Below are 17,714 nucleotides of genomic sequence, written 5' to 3' on the forward strand. Positions count from 1 at the left end.
GATAAGAATATGTACGGTGTTAACTTATTTTTATTCATTTTACAGGGCAAGTTAATTACAGTGTGTGTCAGCAGACCAATGCACTGCCTGGCAAGTGATCCTGACAACACTGCAAGTCCCTATCTCTCTCGTAAAAGATTCATGTCATTCACGTCACAGTGTACCGACTAAGAGATACCTGTGCTTTTATTACCAGTTGTCAGAGCGAAGAGTCAATGATGTGTGTGATCAACAAAATATTACTCGACCACCACAGCCACAGGAGAAGTGCTGAGCCACTGAGATAATATATTGCTAAGATCTTGATAAGGGCAGACAAATTGTATCACTCTTTCAGTCCCAAGTGCTAAAGGAGCCTGTTATTTAATGGGAAAAGGGGTCTGCAAATGAAGACATACAGTACAGCACGCAGATTTGATCATGTGTATCAATAATTCAGCCAAGTAGAGCCGCATTAAAAACTGACCTGACATTTCATTTCAGCACTCTGGACAGATCATTGCTGCTGCAGTAAATGAAGCTTTCAAATGTTCCTCACACTATAGAAATGGAACTGAAGCAGCACGCCCCTTCCCACTGTACTGATAGCGCTGTGCTTTTACCTCTCAGCTCACACATGTTAATGGCATCAGTAATATGCACACCCTTTGTGCCACTTTTTTTTTTTTTTTTTTTTAATTGGAGAAGGCTGCAATTCTGCCAAAAAAAAAAAAAAAAAGTCTATTTACAGTCACAGGTCAGAGTAACATGCCTCACCTGCCAAGGCTGCAAATAGAAAAATGTCTTCATATGAAGAGGACTACAGAAAGCGAGTGACTTATTTTTAAAGAAATAAATACTAAAAAAAAATTACCCTTCACTGATAAAGATGTTGTTTCCACTCCAATATTCTAAATGACATCTAATATATATATACCCATTGCTGATTAGGTCTGTGGTACAAACAGTAACCCATATATGCACCAGTTGTCACCCTCCTATGTGTATATATTTCCATTCGAATTACTACTAAAGGCCAAAAAAGCACTTCAACATATAGGTTTATTTGTTTGTTTATGAACCCAGTGGTTCACATCTTTGTAACAATGTGACAGTCCAGGTCTCAGCACTACAAAGGCTCCTTCTGTTTTAATACATGATATCTGCAATGACTTTTGCTTGTGGCAGAAGGTGTCTAGCAACAATCACTAAGGAAGCAGGATTCTCGTGGAATGTCTTCCAAAGCAAGGGTAAAGTAAAGCCCTTCTTACTTCTGGGTTATTTTAATACAGCGTTACATATAATGGCATTGATAACGTTTTTTAAAACGAATATCCGAACAAATATCTACATCTTGAATGAATATCCAAAACATGAAAATTCCTTGTCCGTCATGCGAAGGAATTTGTTGGAAGCATGTTTGCACACGTGTTCTAAGAGGTGATGGTGAGTAAAATAATCAATATGTGCTATTTAGGGGAATGTAAATATGCTATGCATGTTAATTTTTGTTAAATACAATAACTTTGAGGTTTTGGGTTCATCTTTGTATTTTTAAAACTGCCAGATCAGGCCCACCAAACGAAACGAGTTTGACACCCCTGTCCTAGAGACTCAATTGGAAGGCATTAGAGCTATCAGTATCATTAAAAAGTGCATAACCTGCATCCACATCTACTGAGCATGTTATATGTAGGTGTGATTTATCTACATACAGCACAAGATTCAGATATGCACCCAGTAACAAATTCCTTTACCAATATCCACTGCCCTTATCAAAATAGCAAAAGCAATTCTCTGAAGTGTGAAACTTTTATTTCATTTCCATAATCTCTCAAAAAAGCAAGCCCATACACAAATAAAAATAACTAAACACACAAACTGTAAAGCACACATCTTAAAACAATCTAAATGACCTTTTCATTCCACTTAATACTCGATACTAATAATCCCTTCCAAAGTCCTTCCTGCTACTGTCATGTTTGGTTTTTTTTTATTCCCAAAGTGCTACTAGACCAAGATCAAGGAGGAGCTGTGGTCTCCAAGGCACAGCGGGCTGCTTGAGGAAAAGGTCACATTACAAAAAAAGGGATGTGTGCTAAAAACATTGCAAAGGGTTTCAAAGCCCATGTATGACACCTCATGTGTGAACATGGTATGTCAGCTCTTTTCATAGTGCTTTAGGAACCATGCTTGCACTGTAAAAGCCTCATAATGCATTCTACAGAGCTGACCTCGCGATCAGCTAACACACTCTCTGAGAGGCTTTTGCTCACACCAATTTACATTGAATCATCCCCAGTCTGGAACAGCCAAGGGGTGGACTTTCCTATAACCTCTCCGTGTTTCTGACTGTTACATTTTCGCTCTTAACACTCTTTGTTAAATTATATGTAATACAGTTCACACACATGTTGTATATCCACGTTGTCTACTGGAGTTTCCTACAGTTTTACTTGCTGATCAACCTTTATAAAAGCTTCCCCTAGTAAAAGCATAGCAAAGTAAAATAAAGCATAGCGAAAGCTTGGTAAAGCATGGGTAAGCATTGTAAAGCCCAGAGTCATGGTAAAGCATATTAAAAAGCATGTCAAACGATGGTAAACTATGGTAAATGCATCCTATAACCATGGGAAAGCATAGTAAAAATTCTAAAATATACTGTGATAAAATACTACTGTGTAAAACTCTTAGAAGGGAAATGAACCGTTAATGATGTTCTAAGTTGAGCAGCTACTGTAGGTTTTTGCATGAAGCTACAGGTCACACTGGTTTTACAGAATTATGTTTGGGCTTTACTTTAGTTTTAAAGTAAGAATACTGTAGAAAAGAACATCTAAAGACAAACTACGCTACAGCAATGCATAACACATGTTCTGTACCACCGATTCACTTGGAAGCAGAATATACAGACATTTGTTTTGGAATCAGTCAGCACAAGCAAAAATGACAGCATGAAAAATGAAATGCAATAAACATCTTTCCTTTCAGTTGAACCAGAAATGACTCATATATCAAAGATGGGGACATTAGTGGATGAAGGCAGCATAATGGTATGGTATTAAAAAAAAAAATGAAACCTTGACAATCGAAAGATACCCTGCCCACCAACATCTCCCTCGCTCCCTCGTTTCTGCTTGACCACGGGGGTGAATCTGACTAACAGCACAGGTTGACCTTCTGTACAGTACAGCACAAGTGATTAGGTACCAGGCAGAAACATCAACTTTTAATTAATTGTGTTACGTTTCAAAGTGTATAATCAAAAGAAACAAACAAAAATTAACTAAAAGAGGGTCCAGTGGTGTTGCTAGTGTTAATAAGAGGGAAGAAATTGATTTTACAATGCAATTCCTCTATTGCAACTAGAAAAGGTCTGAGTTAATGCATCTAGACAGCTGGATCTGATAAGTGTAGATCTTCATAAGGGACTGACCGGTCTTAATTGTGATGTTTATGGAGCTGGTAATAATGAGGAGACTTACCTTTCCTTAGAAATACATCTTAGAAAAGGGACAGCAATGGCTTCAAGATCTGCTAACCTATTTATAACACATTGAAGATATTTTGGGTTTTTTTTGGCTTGGTTTTTCTGTTTCATTTTTGGGATGTGCAGACCTTTCTAATCTAACAGTAGAGATGATCATGTATTACTCCTTCGTAGTACCTAATTGCAGGCTGTGCTGTAGTTCACAATCGCTCCAATGGTCTAGCTGCAATCAGACTGTGGCAAACAGGCTAGCATGGGTATCAGGGAACAGCATTGTACTTGGAATGTATATCGCAAGCAAAAAGTAAAAAGAAAAAGAAACAATTCATTACACGATATTCAGGCTGGTTATGCTAATAAGTAGTAAGAAACATTTATCAATGCTAAAACATTTATCAATAGAGAATTGTTCAGGAGTTGAAAACTTTGACCATTTTTTTAACTAATAACGCCTCCAAATTTCTGTGATGGAAGCAAGACGTCAATGTCGATTCCCAGAATCAATATTCCATTAGAGCTGCCGCCCATTCAACAGGTTCCAGATATATCAGTTTCTTGATTCGCGGAGTGACTTTTCTTTCTGTCGACATCTTTTCCTGCTTAAATTAGCTTCTCTTTTAAAAGAAACAAGAAAAAAATGTATATTTCTATAACTGAGCATTAATGTTAAACAAACAAAACTCAAGAAGAGATTTCAACCTGACAGCAAAATCTGGTCTACCATGGAAAGGATTAATGAAGCCTTCACTCAACTCCAAGGACAAAATCCTGAGCCCTGCACCAAACACAAAATGGGTAAAAAAATGAAAATTGAGCTCTTTCATAATTGGATAAGCGTTCGTCTAGATTCAATATATAGGTAAAACTGCTGCAAGCGTGACATACGGACAGAGATACGTGTGTCTCCACTACATCTCTGTACTCAGAATATGCATCCCCTGCAGGGGTTAAGAAATACTACTTCCAAACCCTGAAGATTGTGAAATAGTAAATATAAAACAGACAGTAGATACATGAACAGTGACTTTCCATGCCCTAGTTGTTGTGTCTCCCTCTTGCTATCTTTTGCTAGTTTTAATGTCACTTCTCTCCCAATCATTGCATAACTGAAGTAAATGTTATATTTGGCAGAATATCTGAGCAGTGTACACTTTTCAATCCCTCTGCTCCATCAGTACAGCAGATGATTCATTTAGATACTGAAATGCTGCAGTACTTATTGATGTTATTTCCTGCAGTATACTACAGAGTAGACCAGTGGGGGGTGCTGTTGAGTGCTGCTCTGGTCATATTGTGCCACAATAGACATCCTTCTTTCCCATGGTCTATGGCTTCTGCTCCCTGTCAAGTTGCATTGCTCTATGCTGTATATTTTTCTTTTGGCTAACTGTGTGCTGATCAAGCCAAGTGACCTTTTAGACCTCTAACACTGGAAGAAAAAAAATACTGATGCGGGAGATGGGATTCAATTTGAGTTATGGCGCTGTTATGCCGATATCGATTTTAAGAAGCACCAAACTGTAAAAAGTATAATTGATGTTCTTAACATGATATTACAATTAACGTTATCACAGTTTTTGCTATCTGGTACATTCTGGAATCCGGAGTGCTTACAAAACATATGGACTATGATACCAAGAAAGGCTATTGAAGCAGAAGTAGTATAAATGGGTTCAAGCAACACGTTTTTCTTTTCAAGGAGGACTGAGGACAGAAGGAGTGAAGGGGATCTATTCAAAGGTTAGCTGGCCTGGTGGGTCACACACTTTTTCTTAACGTGGCATTTATCAAAGTCAGTTACATGATAACTGGTAACTGATCTGTCAGCTTTTAACACGGCAAGATGGGATAAGGCTGCATCAGGGAAGAATAGAGATTTACTTTAAAAGCATGTACCGAAATAATGGAGTTATAAATGCAGTTATAAATATTTACAGCATATATTTTACAATGATGAATGTTTATGAACATGAGTCACTGTGGGGAGGGGGGAGGATTTATACAGTCAAAAAAACAACTATTAGGACCAAGCAAGCATGTCATCTCTTTGAAGTTGCGCCTACGGTACAGTATGGACTGTATGAAATGGTACCAGATTAAAGTATTTTTTTCCAATTAGAAACAACTTTCTTATTCACAAAGACGAGGTGGCAAGCACTCCAGCTATATATTTTCTCTACTGCATCCTTCAATTGTGTCAAAGCCTGAGTCTCATGTCTTTTACACCATTATAGTAGTTTGCTGAAGCTGCTGCTTTGACTCCTTTCTGGTGGTTCTGATAATTTAATGCCATGGATTGTCAATACTGGTGTAGATTCTACACTGCAGAAGACCAGAACTTCAGCACGGACAGTAACCTGAGCTTGAACTTGAAACACTAGACCCTGAAGCACTTTCCTCATAGCTCTGTGACAGAATCATTAAAGCAGCTTTTGAAAAGTTGGTGGTACCCAAACTCCCTCGGGTCTTGGAATTCAGCTTCAGTTCAGGGCAGTCAGTGTCAGCTGTGATGTTGTGTGGAGTTTTTAAAAACAGTCCCCAGAGACATAGCGAGAACATACACATAGAGCAGACCCGTATCCAAACCGTATCCTCACCGGGGGGGGGGAACACACTGCAAGAAGTGACTGCACCTTACTGGTAAGACTAAACTTGAAGGCACAGGTACTGCCCCAATACCCCTGGACTTGACATACAAGGCCTGAGTGTGTCTCTTGAAAGCACATCGAGGTCGATTCAATTTTAAAAAGACAGCGGTGCTCTATTCCCTGTGTTGTTCTACAGCGATATTCAATCAAATTTCCAGAGCACATCACTGCTGTAGTAAGAGAGTCTTAAACTTGTGTTAACAATCTATCAGCTCTTAACTTAAAACACAAATACAGAGTCTGGTTTAATGTCCTCATAGAACAAGGACAGAACGCAGGTGCTTTATTTTTTGATTGAAGTCCCCCATGAGCATTAGTCTGGGGTTTCACTAAAATGACTTAGCCATACACGGTAAACCTCCCAGAATATAACAACTCGTCGATCTAGGAACTGATCAGGGAAGAAGAATTCTGTTCATTTTCTGCCTCTTGTGGTCAAATCCCATCTTGATAAAATAAATAAATACTATTTAAATTTAGTTTTACAGTCTTACTACTGCACTCCAGAAGAGATGCTTGTGCTGCTTCCAGAATAGTTAATGTCCTCTGCAGTTAAAATGTCATTAATTGAAGTTAACGACGTAGTGGCTGATGCAATAACCTCAGCCTGTGGATGTGCCAGGGGACAGTGTGCAAGCAGACAGGCACTGTGGAAGCATCAGCTTCTTAAAGTCTAATTTTAAACCTTGAAGTCGTTTGTATGGATGCTTGAGGCTTCCAGAACAAAATACACTCCAAATAAGCCAAAGCCCTCGGAGTGACTCTTTTAAAAGACAGTATTATAAAAAGCTGACATGTATGTATGTATTCTGCATTTGATTTTTATCTTTCTTATCTTTATCATGTAGAACCAGCACACGTAGCAATTGTTATTTCTTTAAGCTCCTCTCTCTATCGTCCTTACTCCCTGAACACCCAACCCCAGTCGGCAAAAGCTGCTGGTCGAGAGATTAACCGGCCATCAATTACCTAGTTTATCCCTCTGCATGGGTTTTCTCATATGCATGGTCGACAGCCAATCTGTCAATATCTGCAGTATCATGAAAAAGTTAATTACTAAAGCTTTAAACACCTCACTCTAAAGTCTTTATGTTTGAGTGTCAAGTAGACACATATGTACCTTGCTCAAGGTATAAGTCAAACATTGTGTCTGTCTTCTAATTAGTTTAATCTCTTTATAAATGATGACAAATAAATGAACACCACCACCAATATGCATCTTAAAACAACCCAGCCTTCAACATAAGTCCCTTAATGTCAAACGCTGTCATAATGTTTAATGCATAATTTAATATTCTTACAACATCTTGATAATTAAGCTGTCAACAGACAATTATATTTTCTAATGATGCTGCCAGGTAAAACATCATTGTGTAGTATCTAGCACATAACAACCCAGTCACAAAGCATTAGCATGCTGGTGCAGGCATACTGTAGACAACGCGCTTGCCAAAATACACACATCCATTAAACCATCATCTCATGGGTTAGTACTCAATACAGAAAGTCATAAAAACATACTATAAAAAATACAAATCACTGCAAAGGGTGACAATTAGACTTTATAAATAGCCATTCGAAAAGACCTGATTTTAATTAACGTAAGAACAACGAAAGATACAACCATGTCCCGCTTGAGTAATGAAGATGGCCTGGTTGCTATCAGCATGATTGAAGGCGGCCTGTCTGTGAGAGAAGTTGCCTGGAGAACGAGATGTTCTGCTTCAACAATCAGCAGAAACCCCAGATGGAATTACTTTCCTTTAACTCACTGAAGCCTAGCTATTATTTTTTATAATATATGGATATTAGCATCTGTAATAAAAAAATGTTCATAGGTTCAAATTGCAAGTGAATTAAACTGGGCAGATGGGCAGATAATGAACTGCAAAAATGAATGCATTTAAGGAAAATGTGTTTCAATGGGGTATGTTTTTTTTTCTTTTTTTTTTTTTTAACGTATTCTCATTTTGTTGATCATTATGAACATTTCTCTACTGTGGGTGTTGTCGAGTGATTGAAAACGAGACATTTTGTGTTTGAATTGAAAGTGGTCTCGAGCACTCCTATATATATATATATATATATATATGTATATATATATATATATATATATATATATATATATATATATATATATAATATAGTTGTGTAGCATTATAATATAATAATATTCAATAAAATAAAAACAAAAATATTGTCTACACTGCAAGAAAAAAATATTTTTTTACCAAACCCTAGATTTAACATTCCTATATTAACAGCAGTACTGACTCCTCAGTGGAGGCAAGTCTCTGTTATAAACTCCTACCTGCTATTAACCACAGTACTAGCAATGACAGGTGATGCAGTCTGAGCCCGTTTTAATTGGAGGATCAACCCATACCTGCCCGCCCCCTGCTGACGCACTGCTACTGTGTGTTCGATTATGTGAAATGTTGAATAACGGAAATTGCATAATTCAATTTCATATTACATTTTCTGAATTTTAAAAGTCACCAGAAAAAAAAAAGAAATCCATCATAATGGTAGGACACATTTAAAAGCTAAACAAAGTTAGATATGAAGTCAGCATGTTGCTGACATGCGTGGATGACAGGACTCTTTTCTGCGGATTAGAAACACCTATCCGCATGTACCAGATTAACAACTATTTCCAGAAGACACTACGCACCCATATGCCTACTGCATTGTGACACTGGGAGCATCTGTAAAGTGAGATATATTTTCAAAGTTTCATATTATGATACCACTTCCTTTCTCTGGGAATAAATATAGTTGTTGGTGTTGCTGTTTTTTCTCTGTTAGTGTTTGTTGTAAGTTGTATTAATATTGTTTTCCTCAGCAGTGTGTTTATTTTCCCCAGCGCAGGTAAACTCTTTCACTTTCTTTTCACCTGTACGGTATATCATTATTTTGTTGGTCATTTATTTAGCAGATTAAATCTATATAGGATGTGCTTGATGTCTGCCTTTCTCCTGCTGTAACAACTTTGTTTAGAAAATATTTTATGTAAAGTATGTTAGTGACGTGGTCTTGAAATCGAAATGCTATATCAATGTTATATACAGTGCATTCTTAAACATACGCTGTCAGTGTGTAACAGTTAAGTATATTAGAATAAACTATCATGGGCTATTGTTTTCTTTTCTCTGTAGGCTGGTGGAGAAAATGCGTTTAACAGCCAAATTGAGGTAAAGTTGCTTAGACTGCACCTGTAGATCTCTTGATCAACCTCCACTTACTACACCTGACATCCTCAATCTACCCACCACATTACTGGATCCTCAGCTGATGCACTATTGCACTACTAATGTGTCATTGTAGATATAACCTCTTGTAATCCTAACTTGTTGCATTCTATTTCATATTGTATTTTAGTAGTATTATTTGCCCTTACTGTAAACTATACTGTATTTAAATATTCATCTTGCATTGTAACCCTGTACTGTCCTTTAACACCTATAAGTCGCCTTGAATAATAATAAAAAAATAAGAAAATGAAGAATATGAAAAGTGTTGTCAGTCCGAATACAATAAGATTCTACTGCTGCATTTTTTTTTGACCACCAGCCGCCAGTGATACATTGAAAAATGAGACGTACTACCTACTCTACGAGACATAAGTAATGCGTGCCTTCTAAAAGGTAAGAGAACACGAGCCAGTTGTTTTCCCCACATATTCAAATTGATTTTAAACAGTAAACTTATCGCTTTTTTACATGAATACAAATCCATGTATACTTAATGTTTTTTTAATAATTAATCTTAAAAAGGGATTATTGGTTGACCTGTATAGCGTTTAATTGCAATCTCCAAATCACCATCTCTCAACGTTATTCTCAATTGTTCACTTTGCCCCCGCTTGAACGGTTGGCTGCCAGCTTTGACACCAGAGAAACGCGATACAAATTGCAGCCGCATTCGTCAGATAATCAAGATGGCAAGGAATCTCAAAAAATGAAAACAAGTGGGACTTGAAAACAGATGCCTGCTGCCGTGTGCCGTGTGCCGTGCCATGACTAGCAGTGGACTGCGGTCATGTGTGCGCCCCCTCTGGTTTGTAAACTGATTTATAGCATGGCTAATCAGAATTGGTGACAGACACGGCTAACAGCTGAAAGAACGACGTAGTGAAATTATAAAACCGCTTACCGGGAACATATTTGGCATAATAATGTGACTACTCGTGGTCGGCAAAGCTTGTGCAGAGAACCAACACGCTCAGCAGTGATATTGCATTGGCCTTTCTAATTAAATACTGAGGAATGAATTCACTTCGCTTTCACGTGACACACGCGTTTTGACAAGCAGCACACTATTAATATTAGTCTCCCATCTGTCCCGTGGTTAAACTGCATTTTTTTTTGTAAAAACAATAGAAATAATAATATTGATTTACCTGTCTGTGCGTATTCCGTCTACAGCTGTCTAATCTCGATATTTAGTTGTATCCTGGGTCACTATCACCCTTCATGTAAATGTGCTTTATTTTGCTCTTATCAGCCCCTATTTTACTGCATTTAATCCTGTACTTCAGAATACTGTAATCTGCCAAGTTTTTAACCTGTAGTACTTTGTATTTAATCACATCCTGATGTAACTATCACTATTTAATCATATCCTGATGTAACTATCACTATTACCTGCTGTATTATTGAATTGTGGTTTGTCAAACTTGTACTTTACTTGAACAAAAGTTATTGTATTTCTTGCTCTTATTGTATTACTTGTATTGTAACGCTTGAAATGTTTTTGCTTACGATTGTAAGTCGCCCTGGATAAGGGCGTCTGCTAAGAAATAAATAATAATAATAATAATAATAATAATACTGTAGTGTTAATTAATTACCAGTGTAGTTTTCTGCAACTTGCTACTTTTCATATGATTTTGTATGTGAGAAAACTGCCAACAGTCATGCAAATTGAAGCCTATATGTACCACCTCGATGCAGCTACAATGCATTTGAATCAGGCATCCCCAGATATAATAATACAACACAAACTGGATTAAAATTAAATAAATCTGTAAGGAAGTCGCGGTTACCTTTGCGATGAAAATCCGTTCCACATTAGGCTATTTACTTCTTGAATATTCAGGGTAAGCCTTTGCAGGGAACGTGAGTATGTAATTGCTAAGTACTGAAATTGTACTTAAATCCCTAGCTCTTTCCAATCATGAAAACAATGTGACATATTGCGAGGTTCACTGTAACATCCTAGGTCTTCATTTAATCATAAATAACCATAACATTAGCTCGACCTATTATTTTTTTGTGTCCGAATAATACAACCCCGAACAAACTTAACTTCATCCAAATGCTTCAATGATGATGTCATCATTAATAGCTAGTCTATTTGTTACGTCTAATTATTCACCAACATCCACGGGCAACTAACTTTGAATCATGCAGTGATTACCGATTTATAATATCGACTTTGTGAAATGTTATGCCAGAAACCGGTTACACAAGTGTGTATGTATTTAATTAAAATAATCCAACTGGATACAATTTAAATAAACAAATAAACACATGGAGGTATTCCTAATATCTCAACTGCAATCACGCCACTCAAAAAATGCTGGCATATTAGCGTCTGAAAAAAAACAGGTGTCGGGTCCTCTGGAAGACAGCCCAGTCCAATAGACACACACAGGTACTAAATATCAGTCCTAATATGAAAATAAATATGTTCGCACAGGTGCTCGCTGGATACGTGATCCGAACCCTGCACAGACGGGCCCTGTGCAATGGTTCTCCGGTCGACCAGCTGCGCTAGTTCTTCACTACGCAGATCACATCCTATCGTATCATTTACAGAGATAACTGCCATACACCACCAAATCTATGTAACTAATCTGAGGCAAAAAATAAAAATAGAAACATCTCTAAGAGGCTAATGTGTGAAAATAACTTGTTAAAGTCGTATTTAGTGCGATCCACACAAAGCCTTAAAGAAATCGAGACACTCTAATTGATAGAAATTAATTGTGGAACTGTAACCGCTAACAGTACCGTGCACAGAAGATAGTATCTTTCGTCTTTTAAGACAAAGTGATACTGACCCGTTGCACAATTACAGTAACGTTTGGTTACACCAGCCTCTATAACTTAATACTGGTCTATATATATATATATCCACCATGCACCGGTAGATTGCAAACTTTGTTTTAATACCCCTCTCCAACACACATGCAACACAAATTGAAAAAGTACCGTAGCCTATATACCAGTCATATCGTAGGAATTCAAAACAAAGACGCATTAGGCAAAACTAAAAAGTTCATGCCCAAAATTGTGTTTTGTAGCAAACTATAAAACAGGTTCCTTTGCAAAATTATTCCTCCAGCGTGAAACAAAGCATTATATATACACCTGTTAAAATAAATAAAATATTAATATGATGTAGACACACACACAAACAAATGCTCAATTCCACAGCTGAGTGAAACAAAGCATTCTGTTTGAATTGCTTTCTCTTCGTGCATAAACAGGTGATGCTCATGCATTGTTTTGTGCTGAAAAAGAAGAAGATGCAGCCAAGGGCTTGTATGGAAGCGACACGGTCACTGCTTCGAAGAGAAATATAGTAAAGCGTGTTGCAGTGCACCCCTCGATAAAAGCTATCGATATTTAAAATGCATTACTTACAGTTCTTAAGAACTGAATGTCATCTTCCCCTTCACCACCTTCAGCCATAGCTGTTGAGGTCCCAGCTCCGCTCAGACTCTGCTAGCCTCCACCACTGGCAGCTCTCGACTGTGCTGCTCCTCTTCTCTCAGTATTAGCATATAGCTAATCCACATCCATATACGGGAGACCGAGCAAGTACACTGCACTGCAGCCTGTGTCACTCTCGCCGTGGTTATTTGCAAATACCCGCGGAAGCGCTGCTCAGAGACAGGAGGGTGTTTTGGAATGCCGACCTGGCTAATGTAGAAAACACTTCATGCATACGTGGTGTCTTGCAGTCAAAATATTGTATGCCTTACTTCTGACGTCAGCTGTGTCGTTTGTTTGCGCAAGAAATAACGAGCGGGGCTACCAGTTTAATTGAGTTCTGGATTGAGAAAGGTTTATTGAAGACATCCCTTTGTTAGATATATTGTTTACAATACAAAGGTTGTAAATGTAATCCATTCAAGGAATTGGTTCTACGGTGGCAGTGTACTGAGATACAATGTGTTGTTTAAAAAAAAATCCCTTTTAATCGTCCAGGCTGGTATTGTAAAATGCTGACACTAAATATTTTGTACACTAAACCAGGAATTTGGGATACCAAGACATTTTTATTTCAGTTCAGCAAAATATCGGCTAATAGCATTGTCCAATTTTATATAGTATACCGTACAGTGCTATTTGTCGTCTTCTTTAATAATAATAATAATAATAATAATAATAATAATAATAATAATAATAATAATAATAATAATAATATCTGTCACATGCGTTTCTGTTTTGGAAGGGCGGACAGTTAAACTTTAAATAATAATATAGGGTAGCTAATGCCAACCTGCAAAATATTAGGAAAAGACAAAAGACAAAAAACTCCACACGCATGCAAACTCTGTCACAGCAGAAACAGTAAAAGCTAACACACCTGCACCAATCAGTATGAACTCCTGAAGGTGAAAGCTGTAGTGACCTTCATAGTAATTAACATACGATATATATTTTATTCATGCTGTAAGGTGGCATTAGTATAATACAAACACACACACACACACACACACACACACACACACACGTGTATATATATATATATATATATATATATATATATATATATATATATATATCCACCTCTTCGACACCTTCCCTGTCATTAACCCCTTGCTTAGCTAAGGCAGTCTGCTCAGTGTCCTCTTCTTACTGAATTCTTGCTGATATTTTGGAACAGTGTCTATCTCATTATCTGCTTTTATTTCTTGTGGCTCTATTGAAATGCGTACTTCCATGAGAAAAGCAATGTTGTCAGCTTTTCTTTTTAATTTCCCTGGGGCTCTCTGAGATTATTGAGATCCAGCAGTGTAGAGCCTCACTTAATCACATATCTCTCACACACGCAATGCACAGGCAGAGATAGCAAGCTTTTTAAACTGCACTTCAACCATAGTAGTGTATGGTGTGGTATTCAGGACACTGTGATACCTGTCATGTGTTTGAAATAACCATAACCTCAGTGGATTAAATATGTTCACTTTGTCTACGATGTACTACTTGAAAATGTGCTTGAAATCTATAGCCACTAGTCAGGTTACAAGTAACAAAGGTAATCATTTATTATTATTATTATTATTATTATTATTATTATTATTATTATTATTATTATTATTATAGCAGTGATTTATCTTGAAGAAACCATTAGCAGGGCACAACATTACCAGCAATGACAAAACAAAGTGGTCCTGGCACTGATTAAGTGTATGTACTTGTTATTATAAAGTCTGACAAAAATGACAATATTACTACCATGGACTGCAATTGTATTATAAAAATATGCATCCTACTGAAGTAACGGAGAGAGATACTTGCATACACAGCGTTCATGTCTTATTCTCTACCTGATGCAGTGCTACCCTCTAGTGGACACTTTGAATTATTTCAGCTTTCCCACAGTTTAGCTTAGAAAAGTAGCTATTGGCTATAGCTATAGCTATTTACATACAATTACCCATTTATACAGTTGGTTTTTTACTGGAGCAATCTAGATAAAGTACCTTACTCAAGGGTACTGCAGCAGTGTCCCCCACCTGGGATTGAACACACGACCCTCCGGTCAAGAGTCCAGAGCCTTAACCACTACTCCACACTGCTGCAAATATAATAGAATACAACTATTATATTTGCTGGTAGCTACAGGCGCAGTTTAAAGGCTTCAAAGTGATATTAGCTAACAAAATAATTCCACAAATCTTGTTTACCACATCCATTAGCTACACAGTTCTCAAATGTACAAGTTACAAGAAAAAGCCATTTTGTCACATGATAGCTGGTACTACGACAGTTTCCACACCTGACATTCAGGAAATCTGGTAGACTTGCACTACCTGATCATTTCTCCTCAGCATTGTCTTCTTGGCAAAAACATGTTGCTGGCTGAAGTCAGTGGAGAGGAGAAGCAGCTGGTTAGTTAATGACATGAAAGAAACTCCAGGTGAAAAGACCAAAGAAGTGCAACACTATCTGAAAACAAGGCTTGCAAACTGAGATTTCTTTAACCTAGTGTAGTACCGTATATCATGTTTTAGAATGGACATGCATTTACTGTAACAAGTGGTTCTTTGAAACCTGCACATTTAAAACCTATATAACGAATGGAAGTGCACAAAGGGTTTATTGAATTATCACTTTAAACATGCAGGCATAATAATACACAGACATAAAATGAAACAGCTGCTCCACAACACTCAGGAGAGGAGTGAAAATGATACTGAAGCCAATGAGAGGTTGCATGCAGCTTGATGCCAGCCGTGTAAAAAGCAAAGGATCCCAGCCAATTCCTGTTTCATTATGCTTCTAAATGTCTGGCAGCCGCCCTTTCACTGCAAGAGTTTAAACCACGAACAGTGCTGATAGAGCCCAGACTGTCCCCCTGCAGATACAGAGAAACAACTCACCGGAGCGTAAAAACTGAAATTTAATCTCAGATTCTTGCTCTGTCTCCACTCTCCACATAATACAAAATAACCAATGCATACTGCACAATAACATACCAATAGAAAGTGGAGAAAACGTCCATACCAGTATACCATGTATATGAGCAAAATCTATAGTCTATATAGTTCAAGTATATTTACAAATGTACATTACACTGATAAAGGCAACCTAAAAATGTGTCTACTTAGTTTCACATTCTATTTTTCATTGAGTGTGATTAAAGTTATGGGTGAATTAATAGTCACATTACTACAATATTGAATATGTCAAAGAGTTATTGGTTAGTGTATTTAAAGCTGGTCATAATGAGAGGTTACTGTAGGAATTGGATGGACTATACAGCAGATTACATACTGGGATTACATTGGTATCTAAAATAAGTAATCACCTAAATATGATTGCTGTTTCTACTGGGGCTTAATATACATTTGCCAGAATGTTCCAAATTTTAACCCTTGTGGGGGGGGGGGGGGGGGGGGAACACATATGTAAGTAGAACTTCACACACTATAACCCTGTTATACAATTGTGATGAAACTTTCTTTACCAAGTATTGTACTGCAGATAATCTGAGGTGCCTGCCCCTTTGTCTGTAAGCATGTGCAGTCCAGTAAGTCACACTTTCTACAGGTCAGTACTGTGGATGAAGGTCAGGCTAGTTTACTGATCAGTCGTATCAATCCCTGTGCTCTGTCACCTGACTGGCTGAAGTGAAAGCATTGGAGTCAGTGTGTGCTTGAAGGAACTGATTAACCGGCAAGAATGCTTGTAAATATCATATACAGTATCGTTCAATATGAAGAAGATACCACTGGCTTTCTCACATTACAACAGAGGCCACCCCCAGCCGCGCACATAGGAAAAGTGCTGCTGCTTGGAGTGCAAAGGGAACTGTACAATCCAGAGCTTGTTGGTTCTTGCCTGTCTCAAATTGATCAGATGGCTATTGTGCTCCCGTACTACAGCTATGGCCAAAAGTTTTGCATCACCCTCATTTTGCTTCATAAAGTCAAATGAAACCTGCTGCATAATGTTACCTTAACATACTGAATTACATACAGCTTTGTATTTAACGAAAAACTGACACAAATTAAAAAACGTGACATTTTGAAATCTAGCATGAAATACTGTACTACTATTATGGCTTCCGGTAGACTTTTACAATATCATCTTGTAGTTTATTTGATTACATGATGTTAAATAAAATATCTAAACAATGTTCATATAGTTTTTTTTTGTTTTTAATTATGTCTCAGGGTTATTCCCATAAGGACCCATAAGGACCATTTACAGGTGAAGTCATAATGTTGTGACTTCCTGTGTTACAGAAAATAGGGCCCCACTTGAGCTTTACATTTAGGTTCTGTGGTGCATGATGCATATAGGAACCTATGTGGTGTCAGGTAGGGTCCTTTTATTAGATAGTGAATGGAGAAGAAAAAACAGGAAGACTTACTGTACAAGGTCATATTCACAAAGCATTTAGATCTCGCACAGGGCTTCCCAAACCCTGTCCATGTGACCCGAGTGTTATAGTTAACTTGAAATCTGCAACTTAAGCCCATTTGATCACAAGCTGCTCAACTGCAATAGCAGACAAGCACGTCCCAAAGATACACTAAATAAAACAGCAATGACTTTGGAAAAGGCAGCGAAAAGTTTGTCTACCTTCACTTAGTTTCTTATGACTGAAGGTTCTCAAAGAAAAAGATTTAAATTGCTTAAGGGTATCCTTGACATCTAGTAATCCTCAGAAACAGCTATCTCTTCACTTCCCCTTTATTCTCTCGCAAATTCTGTGCCACAGGAGGATAATATCGCCAGCTGGATAAGGGCTTCCATCGGAAGTTTGTTTTAAATAATAAAATCTGCTGTGCTGCAGAAGCCTGGCCTCTAGTGGCATGAACTAGAAGAGCAGTAGAAAGGTTTGTATGG

General features: G+C 37.5%; 1 protein-coding gene across 29 annotated transcripts in view; it reads right to left on the bottom strand.

The window, feature by feature from the left end:
* The window catches only part of LOC117422475 (ryanodine receptor 3-like), a 149,217-nt gene extending 136,284 nt beyond the window's left edge, over positions 1-12,933 (bottom strand). For 11 of the 29 annotated variants that reach the window (XM_058987392.1, XM_058987391.1, XM_058987404.1 and 8 more), the window contains exon 1: positions 12,771-12,932. In XM_058987392.1, the coding sequence (XP_058843375.1) occupies positions 12,771-12,818 (48 nt within the window). In that variant the 5' untranslated portion in view covers positions 12,819-12,932. Of the gene's footprint in view, positions 1-12,770 lie in introns of all 29 variants that reach the window. The other 18 variants (XM_058987409.1, XM_058987400.1, XM_058987396.1 and 15 more) reach the window with 4 other exon arrangements.
* Between the last annotated feature and the right edge of the window lie 4,781 nt (positions 12,934-17,714).

This window comes from Acipenser ruthenus, chromosome 15 (genome assembly GCF_902713425.1).
Source record: "Acipenser ruthenus chromosome 15, fAciRut3.2 maternal haplotype, whole genome shotgun sequence".
In the NCBI taxonomy this organism is placed as follows: Eukaryota; Metazoa; Chordata; class Actinopteri; order Acipenseriformes; family Acipenseridae; genus Acipenser; species Acipenser ruthenus.